Source organism: Capricornis sumatraensis, chromosome 20 (genome assembly GCF_032405125.1).
Source record: "Capricornis sumatraensis isolate serow.1 chromosome 20, serow.2, whole genome shotgun sequence".
NCBI classification, from domain to species: domain Eukaryota; kingdom Metazoa; phylum Chordata; class Mammalia; order Artiodactyla; family Bovidae; genus Capricornis; species Capricornis sumatraensis.
The window spans coordinates 17,517,503-17,541,995 of record NC_091088.1 but is presented as its reverse complement, the minus strand read 5'-3'; the positions used below and the strand labels follow the sequence as shown (position 1 = coordinate 17,541,995).

The following is a 24,493-nucleotide window of genomic DNA, read 5'->3' as shown; positions in this document are numbered from 1 at the left end:
AACAGCCACACGGTGGCCCCTCAAAGGCAGGGCAGGTGCTGCGGGTTCCGCCCCATCACCCCGGCCAGACCTCTCCTGCACTCCTCGGCCGCTGCACTGGGCCTCCCTCCAGCGTGTTCAGCTTTGAGATGCCTGAAAGTTTTTTCCACCAGCACACAGCAAATTCAGCCCAGATGTAGCCAGCAGGCGCCGTGACCTCGGCCGCGGTTTCTCTCCGCCGCTGCTTCCTGTTGTGCACCCATCAGGCCGGGTGGGGGCCTGGCCACGCATGGCCGATACAAACAAGCCTCTGCTCTCTCCCCAGGCTGCAGAGGCGCCGACATGGGGCTGAAGCTGACCTGCCTGAAAGGTAAGCGGGTGGCTCTCTCCCTCCAGCTCTTAAGGGGCGGGGGGGCCCCCGGGGGGAGGTGGAGTGAGGGCCGAGACAGGGCAGACCCTGAGACCCCGGCGGTGCTGCCCTGGACTGGGAGGGGGCACTCCACTAAAGGCAGCACCAGGACACAGCAGGCGCCGTGTAAGTGTGTGCTCTGACTCTGAGTGCTCCTCCAGGCCTTTCTTCCCCTGGAGCTGAGTGATGGGGGGGACGTTGTAGTGCCCCCCCGCCACGCCTCGGTTGCGCCTCTCAGAGGGATGCACTCCAGGCCGTGCAGGGTCAGGGGTAAGGGGCCCGGCAGGACGGTGCCAGGCATGCATGGGACGGGGTCGGGGGGTTCGCTCTCCACCCTGAGGGCCTATTACCACAACACAGGTGGTGAGCTAGGTAGTCCCACCTGCTAGGGGCTGGGCAAGGAGGGCTAGGAGAGGGGCAGGGCCAGCAGGGGGATAGTTCCAGGATGCAGAATCACTGAGGGGCATTGTAGGTGTTGGTCGAGGCAGCCCAGACCTCTTTCTTCTGCTCTGGACCTTTCCATTCACCGTCTGGACATCCCAGGGGCCCCTCAGACCGACGGGGCCCACAGGAAGCTCGTTATTGGGGGACAAATGCTCCCCCAGTCTCCCCAGCCTAACATCTGGGAGTCACCCTGACGGCTTCTTGCCCATGTACAACATGCCCGCCAGCCCTGATTCCCCTCCTGCAGGCTCCCGCTCCATCCTTCTGTGACAGGGAATCCTCGGGAGGTACTGGAGGGTCCCCGCAGTGGGGAGGGACCAGACTTCAGGTCCTGGGCTGGGATGTGGCCCTCAGTGGGGGCAGGGTACATCCATCTTGATGAACAGCTCTTCCAAGACCGTGGGCCAGTGGGCAGCAGCGGTCCCCATGGAGGAATCAGGGGAGGTGCTTGCTGAGCAGGTGTCCAGGAGAGTAGGGTCCTATGGTTGGGTCCAGAGACCGAAGCCTTGGGGCTCAAGAACGCTCTTCCCTTAGACCGTGTTGGGCACAGAACAGGTGTTCAGGACAAGCTTTCTGTTCTGGTCGTTAGTTGTGGTAAAATAGACATAGCATAAAGTTCCCCCGTTAACCATCTCTCAGCATACAGCCCAGGGGCATTAAGTGCATTCAAGTTGCTGTACAAGCGTCATCGCTGTCACTGCCAGGGCTCCTCCGTCTTTTCCAGCTGAAACTCGGTCTGCATTAAACACGAACCCTCCCTCCCTCTCTCCAGAGCCCTGACCCCCACCACCTACTTTCTGTCTCTCTGAAAGTGCCCCCTGTGCGCCTCCCGGAAGCGGAATTGTATGGCCTCTGCCCTTTTGTGTCTGGCTTCTTTCAAACTCAGCATGATGGTGAAGCTTCGTCCGTGTTGCAGCAGGTGTATTGGGACTGCCTTCCTTTTCGAGGCTGAATACTATTCCGTGGTGTGTGGGCCACGTTTGGTTTGTTGACCCCTTGATGGACGCTGGGCTGCCTGCAGGTTTGGCTGTTGCACTGTCTTTGACAAACCAAGATGCTGAAGGGGCCTCCGGGAACCAGCTGCCTCCCTGCCTGTGGCGGGGGGTCGGCCAGGGGAGGAGGTCCAGCAGCCTCAGGTGCTGAGAAGCCCTGGGAGGCGCCCCCCATCCCACCCCCACCAGCAGGACTGAAGCCTGCGCGGCAGCCTGAGTGCTCCTGGGCTGGGAGCTTTTAGAAGGGCCCCAGAGGAGCTAAGTGCTGGGAGGAGTGTGGGAGCGGGGGGTGCTCATGCATTTTTCATTGCTGGCTCTCCGGGCCCACCCATCACCCTCTCCCACCCCCAGCCACATCTAGCCTTGGTCTCTGGAGATGACGAGGCCCACACAGGCTTGGGTGTGATGCAGGACATGGGATGGGGGTGGGGCAGGGCATAGGAAGCCCTCTCCCTGGGCTTGACGAAGACAACCCAGGTCCCCCACCAGCCCAGGGGTTTGGACCCTCCCCCTGTCGGAGCCTCATTCTTACAGCAGACTGCTGAGGGCTGGGTCCTGCACCCCTGACATCCATGGTCGTCCACGTGTGTCCTTTGCTGCCCGCAGGGGCGGGTCCATCTGGTTGTCGGTACTAAGATATGTAGTCTGGGCACCGTCTTGTGTTTCAGTTCAGTTCAGTCCAGTCACTCAGTCATGTCTGACTGTTTGGGACCCCAGGGACTGCAGCACGCCAAGCCTCCCTGTCCATTACCAACTCCCAGAGCTTACTCAAACTCATGTCCATTGAGTCGGTGATGCCATCCAACCATCTCATCCTCTGTCGTCCCCCTCTCCTCCCGCTTCAATCCTTCCCAGCATCTCATGTTTATTTTTTATTTCACATTGAGTGCGAGGGCTGTGTTTCTCCAGGCTGTGTCACTTATACGGTGCTTGAATGCCTCTGTCAAGTTCTGGCAAGAATAGGTCTTTGGGTCATTTCCGGCATGCTGCTTTTGTGGATAATGTAATTTTGAATATCTCTGCCCTAAGTACTGATATATTTTGCTGCCCCGGTTCTTCGCTGTGGCACATGTGATCTTTTAGCTGCGGTTTGCGTGATGTAGTTCCCTGACCAGGATGTGAACGCAGGCCCCCTGCATTGGGAGTGTAGACCACCAGGGAAGTTCCCTCTTTGTGAATTTTTTTTTAAAATTATAATTTATTTGGGATAAATTCCAGAAATCAAGATGATCTGGTCAAATAATAAGGGTAAATGGTGGCATCTTCCTGGGGGCTTGGCCCTGGACAAGGCCCTGGTCTGTGCATTCTGAGTGGAACTGTGGCTCAGCCATCCCTCCTCCCACTGTGAAGTGGGCACTTCTGGGATCCCCAGTTTCCAGATGAGAAAGCTGAGAAACGGGGAAGTCACGTACTTGCCCAGGGCCACACAGCATGGACCCAGGTGGGATTTGAACCCAGGCAGGCTGTCCCGGAGGCCTGGCTGTAGCCACCACTGGCATGGCCTCAGAGGAAAGCCTTTTAATTCAACTCTTGAAGTGGCCACACTCACCCAAACCTTTATTCACATGGTCTCTTAACATCTTCACATGAGTCCTAAACTTAGTTCATCTTAACATTAGCTCAGGTGGTAGCTTAAGTTAACTGAAACGGTGTCTTAAGTTTCCACTGTAACAGATCATCACAGACGGGGGCGGGGGTGGGGGTGGGGCGGGGGGCAGTGGTTCAAACCACAGAAGTCTCTTCATGTTCTCTCCCAGTTCTGGAGGCCTGAAGTCTGAAACCAGAGTGGGCCATGTTCCCTCTGGGGGCTCCAGAGGTGGGGTCTTTCCTGCGTCTGCAGCTCCGGGGGGCTCCAGGCGTCCTTGGCTTGTGGCCACTTCCCTCCAGCCTCCTCCCCTGTGTGTCCCTGGGCCCTTTTTCTTAGAAAGACATCCCTCTGCTTTTGTCTTACGAAAACACCAGTCTTTGGACTTAAAGTGAAAGGTGAAAGTGAAGTCGCTCAGTCGTGTTCAACTCTTTGCGACTCCATGGACTGTATCGGACAGAATTTTCCAGGCAAGAGTACTGGAGAGGGATTGCCATTTCCATCTCCAGGGGATCTTCCTGACCCAGGGATCAAACCCAGGTCTCCTGTATTGCAGGCAGAGGCTTTACCTCTGAGCCACCAGGGAAGCCCAGTCTTAAATACAGGATGATTGTATCACAAGGTCCTTCACTAATTACGTCTGCAGAGAACTTATTTCCAAATAAGGTCAGAGTTTGCAGTTCGGGGTGGGCGTGGATTGGGGGGGAGGACTCTCCTCAAACCCACCACATGTCACTTCACCTCTGAGCCTCCTGCATTGGGGACAAGAAGGCAGTTCTCTGTTTTAGTTTTAGAATTTGCTCATTGCCTGTCTGGTGATAAAGACGCGGCTCAAGGTGGGCGATCACAAGAGTGTGACGTCTGAGGGCTGTGCCAAAGTCCTTGTGTTTCTGGTTCCAGTGGAGCGTGGGGACACTTTGAACGGGCTCCGCGTGCTCAAGGCCCAGCCGTATCAGCCGTGACCTGTGGGAATGGTCCATTGTCCCGAGAGCACATCCCTAGCTCCTCATGTAAAGGCTGGTGTGCTCTGGGCATCCCCCAGTCACTCACCTCGTCCTCACTGTATCTGGACAGCGTAGCTAACTTCACAAATGGGAAGACTGAGGCACAGGGACCAGGGCTCAAGGCCCCAGGGCGAGTCGTCAGGGCTTGGCCCAGCAGAAGGCCCATGAGGGTGGTGAGGGGTTTCCCTGATTCGTGAGCAGTTCTGTCCTGGTCAGCCTTGAGGGTGGGGCACCACCAGGAATCAGCATGGTGGGGCCCTGTGGTTTTCAGCGGGGATCCCCAACCTGCAGTCTCAGCATCACCTGGGAACCAAACAGAGGTGAGAATTCTGAGACCCACTTGGACCTGCCGTGTCAGGAGCTCCGGCATTTCTCACACTCTCTCTGAGGGCTGCCAGGATGTGCTCAAGGTGCAGAACCACTGGCGAGGTGACTCTGGAGTCAGAGAGATTGGGTTCAAATCCCAGTCCTGCCTCCAACCACTTCACATGCCCAAGCCTCAGTTTCCCCATCTGTGAAATGGAGTGATGAGTGGCAGCATCTCCTGGGCGAGGTGTCAAGAATGATCTGAGATGAGCGTTAGAGATGGTGCCCCCGGGGTTCCTGGCCCTTCACGCCTTCCTACTTTGGAGGAGCTCCAGCTACAGCTGTGTGGGGATGTTGCTGGGGAGGGGGGGCGGGGGTAGGTAGGGTGGGGGAGTTATCTTCAGGTGTGGCCACTGCAGTGAGCGTGTGGAAGAGAGTGAAAGCCAAGCTAGAGGGCTGAGATGTTGATCCGAATAGGAGGATGTCAGTTGCTGAACAGGTTGACTATGTCATTAAGGAAGCAACTAATCTAGATAACTTGGCTCAGCTGTATGAAGGTTGGACAGCCTGGGTATGAATGGCAAGACAGTAAATGAGTCTGGTTAAGCGAGGTCAGACATCCACCAGAATCAACTCAGCCTCAGGCATCCAAAGCCACACCACAGTCGGTGGTGATGCAACTCCAAACAGAGGTGAGAATTCTGAGACCCACTTGGACCTGCCGTGTCAGGAGCTCCGGCATTTCTCACACTCTCTCTGAGGGCTGCCAGGATGTGCTCAAGGTGCAGAACCACTGGCGAGGTGACTCTGGAGTCAGAGAGATTGGGTTCAAATCCCAGTCCTGCCTCCAACCACTTCACATGCCCAAGCCTCAGTTTCCCCATCTGTGAAATGGAGTGATGAGTGGCAGCATCTCCTGGGCGAGGTGTCAAGAATGATCTGAGATGAGCGTTAGAGATGGTGCCCCCGGGGTTCCTGGCCCTTCACGCCTTCCTACTTTGGAGGAGCTCCAGCTACAGCTGTGTGGGGATGTTGCTGGGGAGGGGGGGCGGGGGTAGGTAGGGTGGGGGAGTTATCTTCAGGTGTGGCCTTTCCCATTGGGGTCTCCTCGGGGGCCTGGTGTGGTCTCTGGGACTCCCCAGAGTTTGCTGGCTCGAGCACCAGCCGACTCCATCATCACCATGGAGACAGGATCCAGAAGATGGGGCTGGTCCCAGGGGACTGTCCTTCTGGGGCAAAAGGGCCAGGGGATGGAGACTTTGTCCAGGTTTGTTGTTTGGTTCATTTGTTATAATAGGCTTTATTTTTTAGAATAGTTTTAGATTTATATTAACGGAAAAATTGTGAAGAGAGTACATGGTTGTCTACACCCCACAGCCAGTTTTTCGTGTAGTCAGCATCTTACATGAGTGTGGTATGTTCTTTATGGCCAGCGAACTGATACTGATCCATTGTTTTAAGTAAAGTGCATACTTTATTCCATTTCCCAGTTTTCACCTGGGTCTGTCCGTGGATCTGATCCGGGACCCACCTTACATTTAGTCATCGTGTGTCCTTAGGCCCCTCTGGGCTGAGCCAGTTTCTCAGAAGCTCCTTCTGTTTGTGACCTTGACCATCCTGAGGAGTATGGTCAGGTGCTGTGCAGGTTGGGTTTGGCTGATGTTGGTAGGTGTTTACAGTCTCTTTTGTGGAGTATGTGGTGATGGTGAGGGTGGAGATGAGACACAGGTGCAGCCCCCAGGCCACTGGGACCCCTGACTGCCCAGACGTCCTTCCTGGCTCCCTGTAGGGGCTCAGAACCTTTGCTCCCAGTAACCCAGGTTTGGGCGGCTGGGAGCTGGCAGTTACAATAACGCCCATTTTTCTGATTGGCATTTAGAGGCCCAAGACTAGCCTCAGATCACAGCAGAGAAAAAAAAGACATCACCCTACAGAGCCCCCTTCCAGTGTGAACATGTGGTTCCAGCTGTCCTGCAGCAGGGTCCAGAGTTGGTGCAGAGAGTCTTCATCTTGCAGTGCACGGAACAGTATTCTGGTCAGAGGGAACAGCAAATGCAAAGCCTCAGAGACAGGAACAGACTTGGTGAGCTGTCAAGTGTGGTTGGAACTGGAGGTAGGGGCAGGGGCCAGGCGGAGAAGCTGAGGCCCTGGAGCAGGCAGGGCCGTGAGAGCGAAGGTATTCATCAAGAATTTCTCTTCAGAATCATAGGAGGCACTGGAATCACTCGAGGGTGGAGACCTCATCCTCTGTGTAACATCAGACTCACTCGAGAGGCTCACGGGAGGGGGTGGCCCTGGGCCGCTGATCAGGGCAGGGAAACTTTTTTTCTTTCCTTTAATAATTGTGTTTATTTATTTTTGGTTGTGCTGGGTCCTCATTGCTGCCTGAGCTTTTTTCTAGCTGTGGAGAGCGGGGCCTACTCTCTAGTTGCGGTGCCCGGGCTGCTCACTGCAGTGGTTTGTCTTGCTGTGGAGCATGGGGCACGTGGGTTTGGTAGTTAAAGCGAGCATGGGGCATGTGGGTTTGGTAGTTACAGTGCACGGTTCAGCAGCTGTGGCCCCCGGGCTCCAGAGCACAGGCTCAGTGGTTGTGGCACACGGGCTTAGTGGCCCCGAGGCATGTGGGATCTTCCCGGACCAGGGATCGAACCCGTGTCCCCTGCATTGGCAGGTGAATTCTTTACTACTGAGCCACCAGGGAAGCCCAGGGATTCAGTTTGGATGAAGCTGTGCAGCCTGGGGTGAGAACCACTGTCCGGGGCCCATGCCCTTGCTATTCAGGGGACCCTGTGGTGTAGACTGACTACCCAGAGGTGACAAGGACCAAGTGAGCTTGGCTGGGCTTCAGGGAGGCAAGCTTCAACCCAGGGCTTCTCCTGGAACCTCCTGTACAGATCTCTGCCCAGGAGACAGGGGCTCGGGGGGCTTGGAGCACCCCCCACCCAACGCCTACTCAGAGGAGGGGTGGGCAGTCGCAGCCGGTTGTGAACGCCGAGGCAGATGGGGCTTAGTCCGTCTCCGCCCCGTCCCAGGGGCAAGCTGGCAGCCCTCTTGGCTCAGAGCAGGGATTTACCCCTGGTCAGGCTTAAGCTAAACCCAGCACCTGCTGTCCTCCCAAAGGAGGGGGCAGAACCCAAGTCTCACGGCAGGTGGGAGTGGAGAGTCGCTGTCTCTAACTGGGGCCCACACAGGATTAATCTGCATCTCCTTCTTGCACCCGGGGCTCCACAGGGGCAGGAATCACGCTGCCTTCTTCATCCCTGGAGCCCTGTTCCCGGCTGTGGGTCAGCACCCAGTAGGGACACAATCGACATTGGTAGAAAGAGCATGCCTTTGAATTTAACTGAGATGCAGAGACCCTCTCAGGACCAGCCCTGACTGGCCAGGGCAGCTGTACCATCTGATCCCCTCGCCCAGGTCAGCGGTCCACTCCTGCCCCGCACTACCCCACCTCTCCTGTTATCTACTCAGTGAGGCTTTGAGGATACTCACTCATGATGCCCTGGTTACAGGTGGGGCTCCTGAGGCCTCAGGTGGGAAAGCTACCTGGCCTGGGTCACACAGTAGCCGTGCGGGGGCCCCAAGGGCCTCTGGATCCTGACCAGGCACCTGGACATGAGCCCCCCGACCCCAGCTCTGTGCCCGTAGTTCCCTCTGGGCCAGGCCTGGGTGAGGTGCTCTAGAAGTGCTTGTGGGCTGACGGAGGCTGGAGAGGGCAGGAGGGAGGGGGTTGGACTCGCTGCCTGGTGCTGGCGGCTCTTGGGGGCTGGGGGCCTTGTGCTGCCCCCAGGGAAGGGAGTGCTCACCAGCTGTCAGCTGCCAGGACATGCATGGCCTGGGAGGCTGACCTCTCTCCATCCTGGGCTGTGGTTCCCAAGCCTCCCAGTAGGGGTAGGATGTGACCCTGGGCCACGTCCACCTCTAACCCATCCTTCCCCACCCACCCCCATCCTTCTGCTTCTGCCTCACAGACCTCACGGTGCCCAAGGCAGGTGAGTGTGAAGCTCAGAGATGGGTCAGTGGGTCCAAGTCTCACGTGACCTGGCTGAAGGTCTTCAATCCCCTGAATCAGTGCTTTTTGTTCTTAACTACAAAGCAGGCACAGGGCCTCCAGGTGGCACTGGCCAACGCAGGAGACATAAGGGATGCTGGTTCAATTCCTGGGTTGGGAAGGTCCCCTGGAGGAGGGCATGGCAACCCACTCCAGTATTCTTGCCTGGAGAATCCCACAGACAGAGGAGCCTGGCGGGCCACAGTCCGTGCGGGTGCAAACAGCCAGACGTGATTGAAGCAACTTAGCACACGCACATGTAGCAGGTGCGGTTAGACCCTGGCTGGGGCGGGCTGTGGCTGGGGCGGAAGGAGGCTTGTGGGGTGCTGTGAGTGTGCATAAGTGGCTGCTGGGGGCTGTTGTTATTACTGAGATGACCCGTGTGCTTTCTTCCCTTCCGAATGTCTTTGGAGTTTTCTTTATGACCGTGGGCCAGGCCCCCGTGGCCAGACCAACAGTGAGTGGTCCTGGTGTCCAGAGCGGTCACTGACTTGCCCAGGAGTCCAGCACACAAAAGGACAGCTGTGTTCTGTCTCTCCCAGGGGGCCACACAGACCTGTGCCCTAGGGAACGCTTGTGGTGTCAGCACCCACCGTGGGCAGCTGGCAGCCGGGCCAGCCAGGGGCAGGTTGCGCTTTCATGCGTCCGTAGCCGAACCTCTGCCAGTTCCGTGGGAGGTCAGGAGCTGAGATGACCATGTGGAGTTGTCCTGGATGGAGGGGAGCAGGCCTTGTATATGGCCATCTACTGGGGGGGGCTGGCCTAAGAGCTGGTGCCTCCCTTGCTTGCCTTCCCCCCCCAAATCCCACCCGACAGTTTTCTTAGGCTGTGGGTAGGTGCTGCATGGGGCTGGGCTGTGAGCCCTCAGTGGGCAGCGCTATGGGCCACTGGGGACCAGCCTGGCCTGCAGGGTGAATCTGGGCTGCACAGCCCAGCATCTGTACTCGGGCCGAAGGCTCAGACCAGGTGCCGTGGGACAGGCGCTGACACCCGTCACAGCCACTGGCCACCGCCAGCCCCTGCTCCTCTAGACATGCCGTGATGGCCCAGCCAAGGGCTGCCCCCGGTGGGTCAGAAGGGTGAGCCGTGAGGGGAGCACTCTGCAGCTGCAGAAGGACCTGCAGCTCTGAGTGGGTAGGGAGCCGTGTCCAGCATGAGCCGTGAAGTGAAAGGAACACTGCCACCACCTGTGTTGTGTGCTTCCTCGCTCAATTGTGTCCGACTCTTGCAACCCTATAGATCGTCACCTGCCAGGCTCCTCTGTCCATGGAATTCTCCAGGCAAGAATGCTGGAGTGGGTTGCCATGAAGGAATATGCCTGTGATCATATGATCTACAGATACATAGACTATTCTGGAAGAAGACAGTAATCATGGCTGTCTCCAGGTGAAGAAGTGAAAGAGAGCTGGGTGGCGGGAGAGCGAGGTGACGGCAGGATTCGGATGGACCTGAGTCTCTCCCAGGAGCCCATGTCCCTGACCTGGGGACACCAGCTCGACCTCATCCCCTGGACGCTGTGAGGTGGACTCCCTGCGACCACACACTGGGCCACGCTCCTGAGTGGCTCAAGGAGAAAGGAGTGTTCCTCGTGGCGGTCCCATCCCCTTCTTACCTCTGCAGGCCTACACTCCTAATCTTCACTGTCTTACTGCGTCACCTTGATCAGACCTCTCCTGAAGCAGGAATGCCTCACCACCCCCACCTTTCTCCCATTCCACCTCCTAAATCTGTATCAATCCCTCAGAAATTTTTTATTTCTCTTTTAATTATTTTATGTTTTTGGATATGTAAAACACCTGCATGGCACAGAATATAAAATGGACAAAAGGATTAACGTAGTAAAAACCAGACTGTTCTCCCTGCTTTCCCAGCCGCCCGCCGGAGGCAGCCTCCCAGTCCTCCGTGGGCTCTGCTGTCTGGCTGCCCATCTGCACCCATCTTAGGCCTCAGCTGCCCACAGCTGGGGGACACCTCCTTGTCCTCAGGACCCAGGCTCCCCCAGGGGCTCCTCAGTTTTCCCTGAGTAACACCGGTCACCTCCTTCCTCTGAGACTAATTGGAATTTTCTTGCTTAATTGCACAGTAATAACCGCAATATTCTATTAATAGCAGTGATGACTATTCATAGCAGCAGTAACAGTATGGCCCCGCTAAGCACCTGCTGTTGGCCAGGCTGCCCCAGACAACTTCCGCCTAACCTCATGTTTCCTTATGAGCATCCTGCAGGTTACGGGCTAGTATCTAGAGCACAAGTTCGAATCTTTATTCTGGCAAGGGGCCGACCACATGTATAGTATCTTTGCAGCTAAGGAAACACAGGCTCAGAGAGGTCAAGAAGCCTTGCTCAGCCCACACAGCTGGCGAAGGGCAGTCTGGGGAGGCCAGTCCCACTGGCTCAGGCCATCCTTAAGCCCCTTCTCATGGCTCCAGCCACACAGATGTGCAGCAGGGCCACTTGAGACAAAGGAGCCAGTCACCCTCAGTGCCCACTCTGTCTGCAATGCACAGATATTGCCTCAGTCAGTAGTGGTGCTGACCATGGTTCTTAGCTCTTGGGTAGAGCTGCCAGATTTAGGAAGAAAAAAACAAAAAATGTGGGATAAATTTGAAATAAACAAGGACTAGTTATCTAGGATAAGTATATCCCTCATATAACATGGGCCGTAACTCTGAAAAACTGGTTTGTCCTGAGTCTTATCTGGCAACCCTACCCCCAGGGGACACTTGGCAGTGTCTGGAGACACCCTTTGTTGCCACAAATTCGGGAGCTACAGCATCTAGGGACCAGGGTGCTGCTCCGCCCTGTCCAGTGCTCAGGACGGCCCCACCACAGAGTGTCCTGGCCCCAGACGTCAGCAGTGCTGAGGCCGGGGACCCCGAGCTGCACCCGTGACATACCACCCACGGCCCAGGCAGGCATCGAGGGCTTTGCAGATTTTCTTTGACCTCAAGTCTCCGTCATGTTCTGAGGGCAGGCCTCCTCTTGAGTCCATTTTAGAGGCCAGTAGACCAAGGGCCAGGCTTCCCTGGTGGCCCAGCGGTAAAGAATCTGCCTGCAATGCAGGAGACGCAGATTCGATCTCTGGGTTGGGAGGATCTCTTGGAGAAGGAAATGGCAACTCACTCCAGTATTCTTGCCTGGAGAATCCCCATGGACAGAGGAGCCTGGCGGGCTACAGTCCATGGGATCACAAAGACTCAGACAGGACTGAGCGGCTCAGCCAAGCGCAGGAAGGCAAACACACTCCCCACTTTGCAGCGCCTTTCTCTGTGGCTCCTCCTCCCTAGTTCTCTCTCCAGGAGCTCATCCCTGACGCAAGCTGGGGCTTTTTCCTTAATTAAAAAGAGATTTAAAGCATCCACTGCCATCTCCACTGGGCCGAGCTGCCGAGAAAAGGTAAAACCCCGCCCGCCTGCCCTGGCCTCATTTGTAATAATGCAAGGCTTTCCCCTTAATTGGAATTAAAAAAAAAAAAAAGATTAAGTGCATCTGGAACCCTCAGAAGCATTTGTCCATTTGTTTTTTGAAAGATCAGCACTAAATCCAGATGCCTGGTCAAGTCTGAGGAATTAGTGCCAGCCCCAGCCTCTGCCTGGCCCCAGGGCCTTTGCGCATGCTGCCGCTGACCCACGAGCCCTCCCCACCATCTCTGTGGCCACCTTGGGGAATCCTTTTCCGATTCCCACCGTCTCTTCCAGCTCTGCTGTCCCCTCCACCCTGCCATCTGTTCTTTCCTCCTCCCATCACTGACCCAGACTCTGCCAAGGTGAACTCGCTTCCCAGCCTCCAGGAGGACAGGCTCTGCATCAAGTCCCCTGTGACTTCGCTGTGCCTCTGTGTGTCCATCTAGAAGGTAGGCTTCATCAGGAGGACCGAATCATGAATCCCCAAAAAGTGCTCACACAGCCCCCAGCCTCCTGTGAGCACCGTCATCACAGCCCAGCCACCTGGGCCCCTCCCGACAATGGCCTGGATCAGAGGGCCCTCCTTATTTTTTCCCGCCTCCTATGAAATCTCTGGGGTCCCAGTTTGCTGCCAGGGGCTGGAGCAAGAGGTGGAGGAAGGCAGTGGAGCAGGGGAGAAGAGCAGAGAAACATCTGTTGAGACTCTCTTGTTCTCTGCCACGTCCCCAGCGCTTGGAACGATGCCCAGCACACAGTAGGTGCACAATAGCTCTGTAGACCGAGCTGGGGGGGTTATTCCTGAGCTGCAGGGGAGGAACATATCCCCTCCCTCTGCGGGTGAGCAGGTCAGACTTGGGGAGTCACAGCGGGAAGCAGGACCTAGAATCAGACTGGGTTTCTCCTCCTTCCCGAGCCTGGGGCCCTGCCAGCCCAATAGGAAAAAGGGTCTTGTTTGAGTGTTCAGCTAGAACCAGGAACATCTTGTCAGAGTCACTCCAAACAGCTGTGTGACTGCAGAGACGAGGCCAGGGCCTTGGCCTGCACTTAGAGGGCGAGGGGTGCTCAGCATTGGCTGAATCAGTGAGTAAGTGCAAAGGTTAGAATCTCGTGCTGTTAGTAACTGCTTGTGCTATTGAGCGTGCACTGCAAAGCTGGCTCTGTGGTTTCCTCACCTGCCGCGTGCACCTTACCGTCAGACCGCTTGGCTAGAGGGAGGGGCTTCCGTGTGGCTCGTCATCCTCTCAGCGCCCCCTGGAGGTGGGGACTGTGAAGTACCCCCATTTCTGCAGGTGGAGCTACTGCCAGGTGGGTTGAAGCCCAGCTGTACGTTCTGGCTTCCAGCTGCACTGTGCGTCCAGCAGAGCCTCTGTGTGAGACAGTGCCTTGGGGAAGCGTGGGTGCAGTAGCAGGGATGTGGTCCCAGGCAGGGTCTGGGAGCTTTCTCTTAGGGTGCTGATCAAGCGCCATTAAAAAAAGAACCAGCAGAGGGCGCCCTTAAGCCACAATACCTTTGTTGGGGCCGCACCTGCTCTTGGATCCTGCCGGGGTCATTCTGGGGCCTCTGGGTGGCCTAGGGACCAGGAACAGTGCTGTGTTCCCCGTGCCTGGGAGGGGGTGGGCATCCTGAACAGAGGATAGGCCTGGCTTAGGATAGGTCTGGAGGATGAGAAGTGGTGGCTGATGACAGAAAGAGTGAGTTGGGTCCTCAGGTCTGGAGCCACCTGGCCTCTGCATGCCCTCAGACATGCCGCCTCCCTTCTCCGAGCCTTGGTTTTCTCTCTGGAGAATGGCCATGGCCCTGGCATCCACGAGGGATGGTGTGCGGATTAATGTGGGCTCGGCCCAGACAGAGCCTAACCTGGGGGCCGCTCAATCGAGGGTTTCGGGGGAGGCAGCAGCAGTCTGCCCCTCCCGCAGTGTTTGTCCCAGGCCGCTGCTCCCGTGCTGGGCAGCCAAATGCCCCACACTCAGCCTTCTGTACCTACAAGATGGGTAGCATATTTCCATTTTTCCAGCCCTGGATTCTAGACTTGGAGAGAAAAAACATGTGTTCGCAGGCACCCTGACTCAGGGGGGCCCTGCTCAGCTCTCAGACTCACACAGGAGCTTTTGAAAGTTCTGGTGGCCCCCCTGCCTTGGATTGTTTTTCAAACCTCCCAGGTGGCTTAGGAAGCCAAGATGGAAAACCACTGCCCAGGAGCGGGTCAGGGGCAACGGCGGAACAGGGTTTCAGAGCTCACTCACAGAGCCCCAGCGTTTCCTCCGCGGAAAGCAGGCAGCTGCCACCAGGAGGCCAGGGAGGTCTGACCTGGCTTGCTCTGTGTCCAGCTTGACTCATGTCCTGGGAAAGTATGTACCCCAGAGCAGAGCCAGGTCATGGTGGGTGACAGTCACCAGCCAGGAAGGCTTCCTGCGCATGCTCCCTGTCACACCCCTAAATCGAAATATCGGACGGCTCTGGGGCCCTGGGATTCCCTCTGCCTTTCCCTCTGGGGGCCTGGGCCCCTGGAATCCCAGCCAGGCCCTTCCCCTCAGGAAATGGGCTCTTAATGACCCGAGACGGGCACATAATTAACAAATAACCATTCTGGCTTTAGCACAAATGAGCTGCTTGTCTGGGGCAGGGTTGGCATTTGTGTTTAATCCCCAAAGTCGGCTTTATCTCCCCAGAGCTGCTCCTGAGAGCTCAGCCACTCCTGCTCTGGACGGCCCAGAGGGCTGAGGGGCTGGAGTCCTGGCCCCCTCCCTCCTTGCCTCCTCTCCCGCCTCCTCCTCCTTCCTCTCACTTTTCCTTCCCTCCTCCTCTCTCTCTCTCCTACTGCCCTCCTCCTCTCCTCCATCCTCTCCCCACTCTCATCCTCTGCCTTTCTTCTTCCCCCCTCCCCTCCCCTCCCCCCTCCTTCTCCTCCTCCCCTCCCCTCCCCTCCCCCTCTCATCCTCTGCCTTTCTTTCTTCTTCCTCCCCCTCCCCTCCTCCCTCCCCTCCCCCCTCCCCTCCCCTCCTCCATCTCTCTCCCTCCTCCTTATCCTCCTCCTCCTCTTCCCCTCCCTCTTCTCTGCCTCCGGCATCTCTCCAGGGCCCACCAAGAGTGACCTGATGCTTCCTGATTAAGAATGTGGGCTTTGTCACCGTGCTCCCAGAACGTGTTAAAATGCAGATGTGGGCCCTGGGAGGAGCGGCTTTCCTCCATTAGCATTTTCTTTTAGAACTTTGGAATACTCACTGAGGAAGGGGCCTTGGAGGCTGAGCAGGGAGGCTCCCTTCAGTTACAGACAGCAGTAATCAGAGCTCAATTTTGTGGCCATGCTCCCTGAGACACCCTTTGGGGATGATTCTGGAGGAAGCTAGAAGGGACCAGCACCCTCTTGGCCCCAGCTCACTGGGCAAGGGCTTCTGAGGAATTCATTCATTCCGTTCATCTCCTCATGCCCACCACCTGTCACTTCCCAGCAGCAGCCAGATTTGGGATTTGGGTTTGGGTTTTGGCATTAATGAGCCTCGGGCTTTTGAGGTTCTGTTGTTGCCTATTAGGACGTCAGGCATGTCCCTGATCCAAACTTCCCAGCTCCTGGATATTACAGAGCTGACAGAGGCAAACCACAGCCCTTGGACCAAAGCTGACTGCTCCTCGTGTTTTTCTCAATAAAAATGTCTTGGCACACAGCCCCACCCACCCATTTACGTATTGTCCGAGGCTGCACTTGCGTTCAATGGCAAACCTGAGAAGCTGCAACAGAGACTTTGTCGCCCCCAAACTAAAACATGTTTACCGTCAGGTCCTTTTCAGATAGTTTTCCTGGCTCTGTTACAGGATCCTGGTTACAAGGAGCAGCAGCTTTTGGAATCAGACTGACTCGGGTCTGGGTTCAGATCCTGCCCCTGCCACCTGCTGGCTGTTCACCACTGTGCAAGCTCCTACGGTCTCTGGCCCTCGGTCTCGCATCCGAGCTCACCCCTCCCGGTGTGGCCTTGAAGACTGTAGGAGGAGGTATCCAGCATGTGGCAGGTGATCCCTAAACGCCACCTGCTGCAGTGATAACAGGAGGGCTTCCTGCAAGTGGCTCCTTTGTATCTGTTTACCATTCTGGGCTTCTGCGCAAGACGGCAGGAAGAAACAGCTCTAAGGTTTTAAGGAAGGTTGGCAGCGGCCTTGGTGGGTGCTCCTGAGGGGCTCGTCGTCTGATGGGGGGGACGTGGCCCCTTTCTACAAACCTAACCAGCCTGGTAGATTTAGCAGGGGGCCACAGGGACTCTCCAGGAAGGAAACAGGACTGGGATTTCAAGGACAGGCAAGCTGTGCTGACTACTGTATCAGTCATCTACTGCTGCATAACAAACGACCCCCCGAACCTAGTGGCTTAAGGATTTATTATCTCACAGTTTCTGTGGGTCGGAGATTCGGGGACAGTTTAGCTGGGAGGTTGTGTCACAGAGGGTCTCAGAGGTTACAGTCAAGCTGTAGGCTGAGCCCTGGTCTCGTCTGAAGGCTTGCCTGGACTGGAGGACCCATGCCCTAAGTGGCTTCTTCCCGTGCCATTGGCCCACCAGCTGGGCTCCCCCTCAGGCCACTTGAGCGTCCTCACACGTGACAGCTGGCTCCATGAGAGCGAGAGCAGGCAAGAGCAGGGTCCTGCCTGACCTGGCCATGGAAATCACATGTCATCCCTTCTGTCTTCATCTCTGCGTTGGAACCCACCCTAGGGTCCATCCCTCACTGGAGAGGAGGGGAATCAGACTCCACCCGTCAGGGCCATCGTTGAGGACCACCACACTGACCCGGCAGGGGTGATTAAGGAGCACTGTCCCAGTGGGGGTCGGGGAAGCCCAACCCACTGCTCGGCTCCTGCTGTTGGCTGGGGGCTCGGTACCTGAGCTAACGCGGTCCAGTCTGGGGCTGTTTGGGGAGGAAAAACAAAGAGGCAGGGCGTGGCGACAAAGATCTGAATACTGAGTTCAGCGGTGCCTGAAGTTGTTTTTGATTTGAAATTGAAAGCACCCCTGTGTGCTCTGTCCCAGGCAGGATGCTAGGTTCTAAGGACGCATGGGCCAGCAAGTAGGGGCTGTCCTTCACACGCTCACAGTAAAGGCAGACGGGACTGATCATTTCGAGATTGGCACCGGAAAGCTGAAGGAGCGCGGTCAGATACCCAGGGCGGCTTCCCCATAGGAGAGCCTGTTATGCTGGGGTTTGAAGGGTCAGGAGGAGCTCACCACCCTCCCAAAGCAACAGAGAGCACTCCAGGCAGGAGCAGCCTGTGTGACGGCGCAAAGTGCTGGGGAGCCCAGGGTGTTTGGGAAACTGTGAGCAGTTCAAGGGGTGTGGGCAGGTGGCAGGGAAAGTGAAAGTCGCTCAGGCGTGTCCAACTCTTTTCGACCCCATGGACTATATGGCTATGACCAACCTAGGCAGCATATTGAAAAACAGAGACATTACTTTACCAACAGCGGTCCATCTAGTCAAAGCTATGGTTTCTCCAGTAGTCATGTATGGATGTGAGAGTTGGACTATAAAGAAAGCTGAGTGCTGAGGAGTTGATGCTTTTGAATTGTAGTTTAGGAGAAGACTCTTGGGAGTCCCTTGGACTTCAAGAAGTCCAGCCAGTCCATCCTAAAAGAAATCAGTCCTGAATATTCATTGGAAGGACTGATGCTGAAGCTGAAACTCCAATACTTTGGCTACCTGATGCGACGAACTGACTCATTGGAAAAGACCCTGATGTTGGGAAAGAGTGAAGGCGGGAGAAGGGGACAGCAGAGGATGAGATGGTTGGATGGCATCATGACTCGATGGACATGAGTTGAGTAAGCTCCAGGAGTTGGTGATGGACAGGGAAGCCTGGCGTGCTGCAGTCCATGGGGTCGCAAAGAGTCGGACACGACTGAGCAGCTGAAGTGAACTGGACTATGCAGTCCATGGGATTCTCCAGGCCAGAACACTGGAGTGGGTGGCCATTCCCTTCTCCAGGGGATCTTCCCAACCCAGGGATCGAACCCAGGTCTCCCACATTGCAGGCGGAATCTTTATGAGCTGAGCTACCAGGGAAGTCCAGGTGGTAGGCTTCAAAACAAGCTTGAGGCAGACTGTGGAGGCTGACTTTAATTTACGATCAGTCTTTCCCAGAAGGTATTTCATGACTCATGGTTTTGTGAGATGTTAACAGGTGTTCCTCCAAAAACAGAATCCAGGGTTATTTAAGTTCAGGAACCCCAGGGTGAAGCACAATGACAGCAGCTTCCTCGGTGCAGGACTTCTCAGAGCCTTTAATGCTCCAACAGGCAGGGGATCTCCACGAGAAGGATAGAGTAGATGGGATTCCCAGACTCACTGGATTGTAGACCCTCCCTCCTGAGGGAGTCTGTGGAGGCAGTGTTCCAGGGAACCCTCTTTGGGAAATGCTGTTTGCAGCTAGTTGCTGAGAGCTAGTGAGTGTTTGGGTATGGTCAGGTTTGCAGCTTCTGGCTGCTGTTTGGAGGGTGGGCTGGTAAGGGATCAGCCAGAAGGTGGAGAGGCTCCCTAGGAGCATGAGAAGGGGGAGGAAGACTGCCGCAGATGTGAAGTAAGTGGGTCTATGGACGCTTTTTTTGTTCAGTTGCTCAGTCGTGTCCAACTCTTGGCAACGCCAGGGACGACCGCATGCCAGGCTTCCCTGTCCTCTGTTATCTCCCAGAGTTTGCTCAAACTCTTGTCTATTGAGTTGGTGATGCTATCCAACCATCTCATCCTCTGTCGCCCTCTTATCCTTTGCCTTCAATCTCTTCCAGCATCAGGGTCTTTTCCATTGAGTCAGCCCTACACATCAGATGGCCAAAATATTGGAACTTCAGCTTCAGCATCAATCCTTCCAATGAATATTCAGGGTTGATTTCCTTTGGGATTGACTGGTTTGATCTTCTTGCAGTCCAAGGGACTCTCAAGAATCTTCTCCAGCACCACAAAAGCATCAGTTCTTTTGCACTCAGCCTTCTTTATGGTCCAACTCTCACATCCATACAGGACTACTGGAGAAACCATAACTTTGACTAGACGGACTTTGTCGGCAAAGTGATGTGTCTGTGGTTGGTTAAATTGGCCAGAGGGTTGGAGGGCGAGGAGATGGGGATAAGGGGGACTGCTGCTGAGGCCCTGGCACAGGGTTGATGGCCTTGACTCAAGACGGGAAGAATGAGGTTGGGATTTGGCAAGAGCACCTTCATGTCAGCTGGGCATGAAGACTGGGCCGGATTACCTGAGATTATGGGAGAAAGAAGACAAGGATTGCAACAATTTAGAAGAAAGAGATTCCTTGACAAATGTAGCTTACTCAAAGGGACAGAAGGAAAGAAAATCTGAATAGCCCCACCTCTTACTAAAGAACCCCAGTTTGTAATCAAAAGTGTTTGCACAAAGACAGTTCCAGGCCCAGACAGTTTCCCCAGTGGATTCAGTCCACCGCGTAAGGAAGAAACAGCACTGACGTCACAGGCTCTCTCAGAAGATACTTTGTGGGGGACACAGCTTCGTGCATGGCGCTGCCTCGTGCAGGCGTGGCTTCCAGCTGAGCCTGTGGCTTTCCTCCACTCGGAGTCGTGCTTTGAGTACCTACTCTGTGTCACACCCCCCAGTGTTAACATGAGTGACCACAGCAGAGAAAACTTATACCCTGGCCAAGTCGCGCCAGCTCGGACGGGTCCTGACATGGGCATGCAGAGCGGTCCCCTGGGCCCTGCGTCACGGGGACCCATGGCAACGGAGAAGGGCGGCGGGCAGTCCCCAGCGGCCACTGACGTCTGTCTCTCTGTCGTGTGTGTGCGTGTGTGTTCCACGGCCTGCCCTCAGGCTTAAAAATGTGCGTCAGCAGTAGTGGCAGCCACGACGAGGCCCCCGTGCTGAGCGACAAGCACCTGGACGTCCCCAACATCATCATCACGCCGCCGACCCCCACGGGCGTGGCCCTGCCCAGGGACCCCCGGAGGGCAGGTGAGGCTGCTGCTGTCAGACTGGGGGGCTGGGGTGGGTGTCTGCTCCTGCGCTTTATTAAAAATTTACACTTGGATCTGCACACACTCCACCATGGGCCTGTGTCCCTGGCACCAGCCTCAGCAAGTTGTGGTGTATGGGATAATTAGCTCCATAGCCTCTGCCGGCAGCTGGGTGAGTCATGGATGGGACTGCGTGGGCCTGCCAAGGTGGTAGACAGAGGTGCCTTCCCCTGTAGCTGAGGAACTGGGGCTCTGTCTTGTGGTTCAGTGGACAGGACAGGCTTGGAAACTTCCCCCTCCCACCCAGGCTAGGGCTGATCTCTGGGCCTTCCAGACACAGCTCACTGCAAGGAGCAGAGAGGGGATGGGGTGGTTCCCAGAGCGATGGTGAGAAGGAGGGGCCCAAACTACTGCCCCCCGCCCCGCAACCCCCAGTCCCTCTGTGAATACAGCTGGAGCTGGCGGAGGGGGGCCGTTTATTCACAAACAGGTTTATTGAGTCAGGCCTGTTGCTGGGTGCGGAGGCTGCTGTTGTGAACAGTCATCATAAGTGATGATGGTGGTTGTTTTTCCTTGAGGCCTCATAGTAACTCTGAGTTAGGTCCAGTTCTTAGAGATACCGCCCTTATCTCTAATTTATAGTTGGGAAAACTGAGGTCCAGACAGGGGCAGTGACTCCCCCAAGGACACACAGCAAGGTGAGAGAAGAGCCGGGTTTCAGAGAGCTTTCCATGGGTAACCGAGCCCCAGGCCCTGCCGTGATACCCCCTTCCCTCTCGGAGCCTCAGTGGCCTCATCATCCCCATTCTACAGGTGGGTAAACTGAGGTTCCGAGAGGTTGTAACACTCGCTGTAGAGCTGATACGTCAGAGTTGGGACTCAGACCCAGGCTGTGAGATCGAGCTTGTTCTCTGCACGCCCTGACTTGACGCCCTCTTGGGGGCTACCATCATGGGCTACAGCTAGCGCTTGGCTCATCCGGGGGACACAGGCCCACAGAGGCTGAGGAGGGGCTCATGAGAGAGTGGGTGGGGGTACTCAGGGAGACTTCTCCAGAAGTTCTCAGTCTGGGTGTCAGCTTGCCCGCCAGGGGGAGTGACCTGGAGAGCCTATCCGGCTGGGGCCAGACCCCACGCTGGTGCTAGGACTGGGCCAGACACAGTAATGATGGCCATGGGTCGCAGCCCCGTGTCACCCTCTCAGGTGCCTGGCCCTGGGCTAAATGCTTGTCACACATCTTAAGTGAATTCTCATCCCAACCCTCTGAGCTGTGAGTACCGCCCTTATCTCTAATTTATCGTTGGGAAAACTGAGGTCCAGAGAGGGGCAGTGATTCCCCCAAGGACACACAGCAAGGTGAGAGAAGAGCTGGGTTTCAGAGAGCTTGCCGTGGGTAACCGAGGCCCAGGCCCTGCTGTGATACCCCCTTCCCTCTCGGAGCCTCAGTGGCCTCATCTGTAAGATGGGATCATAACCGCCTTCCCTGCTCCCAGGGCTAGTGTGAGCACAGGGGAGACTCACAGTTCCTCCTCAAGGTCTGTGGGGTGCAGGCCCAGAGCCCTGAGCGCCCACGGGGTTCCAGTGCAGAGGGACTGCACAGGGGGCCCCTCGCGTCCTGTCTGGTGGCAGAGGTGAGGCCTGGCCTCCGCCTTTCCCCATTTAGAGAGGGAGCTGGAGGAGGAAGGGCGGAGCCCTTGGAGTCACAGAACCCTGCGTGTGGGAACAAGGCCCCAGCTCCCCCGTGTCACAGAGAATGGTCGTGCCTCGTAGGCTGTGAGAGTTGGTGACGAGGAAGGTCAGGGCCCGAGCCCACAGCCCGCATGGTGCCTGTGTGGCCAGTCTCCTCACCAGCGACACGTTTAGGGCAGGGGGACAGCCTGACGGGCCTGGGCGGCACGTCCAGCGGGGCTGCGGGCTCCCAGCGCTAAAAGATCCCCGGGGCTTCCCCCACAGCAAGGGATGGGCGAGAACCCCGCCCTGCCCTGACCACCCTGCTGACTGGGGGTCACATCCCCTCTTGGGGCCTCACTTTCCCACCTGGAACTGGAGGGTGGGTGTGTTGACCTTCTGCCAAGCCTTGGGCATGCAGGCATCTCCAGGCAGGTGCTCAGAAGTGGCTGAGCCATGGGGTGTGTGTGGGGGCGGGGGGTGCAATCCCAGGGGCCTCAGCCTGAGATCTGGAGCAGCTTGAGGCTTGGGGTGGCCAGAGGACAGGGGGAGAGACAGTGAGACCCGCGTCACTGGGGTTCCCTCTTCGAATCGGCTGATACCACCGCCCTGCGTGCGCAGTTTGGGGGGATACAATGAAGCAACATGCCCCGAGGCGCCGGCCCTGGAGCTCCTGGGGAAAGGGGCCTGGTTCGGGGGCCCATCCGGATGTGGACTCCCCCTCTGTCTCCTAGTCTGGCTGGACGAGTCGGGGTCGTGCCCGGAGGATGGAGACCTTGACCCTGAGGCCTGAGACGGCGGCGCAGGTCAGGGGTTTGCCTGCCCCGGCTCCTGCTCTGGCCGCCCCCCTCTCCGCGTGTCCAGGGCCCTGGGATGCTCTGCTGAGGACGCTGGCTGGGAGGACGCAGCGATTCCAGCGCTGGACCAGAGGTGTGGGGAGAGGAGTGAGCAGTCAGCCCCGCCTGCTTCCAGAGCGACACTGCCCAGGCCCCGTGGGGTGGACCGGACCTCCGACGCCTCCGTGTTCTCACCGACCCCGGGCATGGTGACTGGTGCTGTCTGGGAGAGGCTCCCTTCTGGCCAGATGGACTCCCAGCGCCCAGGGCCATGCAGACGGGCACCCTGGAGGTGTACACACACACAAGGACTTCTTGCACAGGACTGGCTCCATTTTTTACAAGTTGTCTTAAAGGCATCAAAACTGTCCAGAAAGTGACTTATAAGTTCTTTTTTGCATTGTAAATAAAGATCCCCTGTAATGAGCTGCAGACTCTGCTCCTTGGGCAGGCAGAGGAGATGGATCACGTTCAGTACAGAGGTAGGTTTAAGAGAATTGCTTATCACGGAGGGGCTGGTCTGGCTGGTTATGGGCTTTCAGGTGGTCTTGGCCCCTCGGTTGGCCCTCCTCATTCTGTGGCCAGTAGTGCCCAGAGTGCATTCTCACTGCAGACGCTCAGAGCACAAGCTAGGCCCCGCAGGAGCATTCTCAGCTTCCACACGTGGAGCAAGCAAGCCACACAGACACACCCCACGTGGCTGAGCTGGGCAGTCACATGGCACAGGAAGGGACAGACACGTCTATAATGGGAGGGAGTGACAGGCTGGGAATAACCATCTAGTCTTCTGGTATAGACACTGTGGTTACCCCCATTTTACAGATGGGGCCCCTGAGAAACTTAGAGCCCAAGGTCATCACAGAGTGAGAACTTGAACCCAGACCCTGCATTCTTACCATCCACACAAAGCTGCCACTCAGCAATATTTCTTGTTGATTGTCTGTTTCTCCCTAGATACTCGGCGCCCCTTATATCCCCCTGGAGGTGATGTGGACACTTTGCCCCAGTCCTTTCCCTCTGGGACCCAGGGGATGCTGGGTCTCAGGGCTGGGTGCTCACCCTGAGAGCTGGCTGTGTGTGCAGGCCAGGGGAGCCCACCCCCCATCTCCTGGGTACTGCTCAGAGGCCTCCAGCCCACTGTGTAACCCGCCATGGCTAATGGGCATTTCACCCCAGGCTTGTAGTGCCCATGGCAACAGCAAGAGGGCTGTGAGGTGGAGAGCAGGTGGAGGGCTGGCCAGAGGCTTTGCAGCCCTGGGGAGCCGGTCTGGCTTTCTCTCAGGGCCAGGTGAGTCCCCCTGGTCTCCTGCAGAAAGGTCTTGCAGTCCAAGGCACCCACACCAGTCCTGGGCTCTGGGCTTCTTGAATCTGAAGGGCTCATTCCTGTTAAAGCCAGCATGGAGCATGCACCCAGCTGAGTGGGGGGGACCCTTCCTGGTGACACCTGCCCCCCAAGCCACAAGAAACCCCGTGCAATGCTCACTGCTCCTGAGGCTCTGCCTTTAAGCTAGCTCTGTCTCCTCATGAGGAAGGGGCGAGGTGGGGGGTGTGATGGCAGGGGGCAGGGCACCCCACTGCAGCCCCCAGCATTCCTTCTTAGGAGTGTGAGAAAGAATAGGGGGAGTGGATGCCAGCAAGGGTGTCGGCCAGACCCTGTGCTGTGCTGTGTGACCTTGGAAAGCTGTTCAACCCCTCTGAATCTTGCTTTCACCTGTGAAGTGAGGAGAGCACAACCTCCCACGTGGCGAGCCCACATGCGTTAAGGAAAACCATCTCCATACAAAGCCCACATAGTACCTGGCGTGGAGCAGACAGTCAGTAAATGGGGGACATGATCACTCAGGGCACCTACCTC

The 24,493-nt window shown here is 56.7% G+C and overlaps 1 protein-coding gene across 1 annotated transcript; it reads left to right on the top strand.

Moving 5' to 3' along the window:
* Window positions 1-309: 309 nt before the first annotated feature.
* C20H16orf74 (chromosome 20 C16orf74 homolog) lies at window positions 310-22,635 on the top strand. Its single transcript, XM_068993269.1, has 3 exons — window positions 310-349; window positions 19,992-20,132; window positions 22,537-22,635. The coding sequence occupies exons 1-3, from the start codon at window positions 322-324 to the stop codon at window positions 22,593-22,595; spliced, it is 228 nt and encodes a 75-aa protein (XP_068849370.1). The 5' UTR covers window positions 310-321; the 3' UTR covers window positions 22,596-22,635.
* Window positions 22,636-24,493: the final 1,858 nt, after the last annotated feature.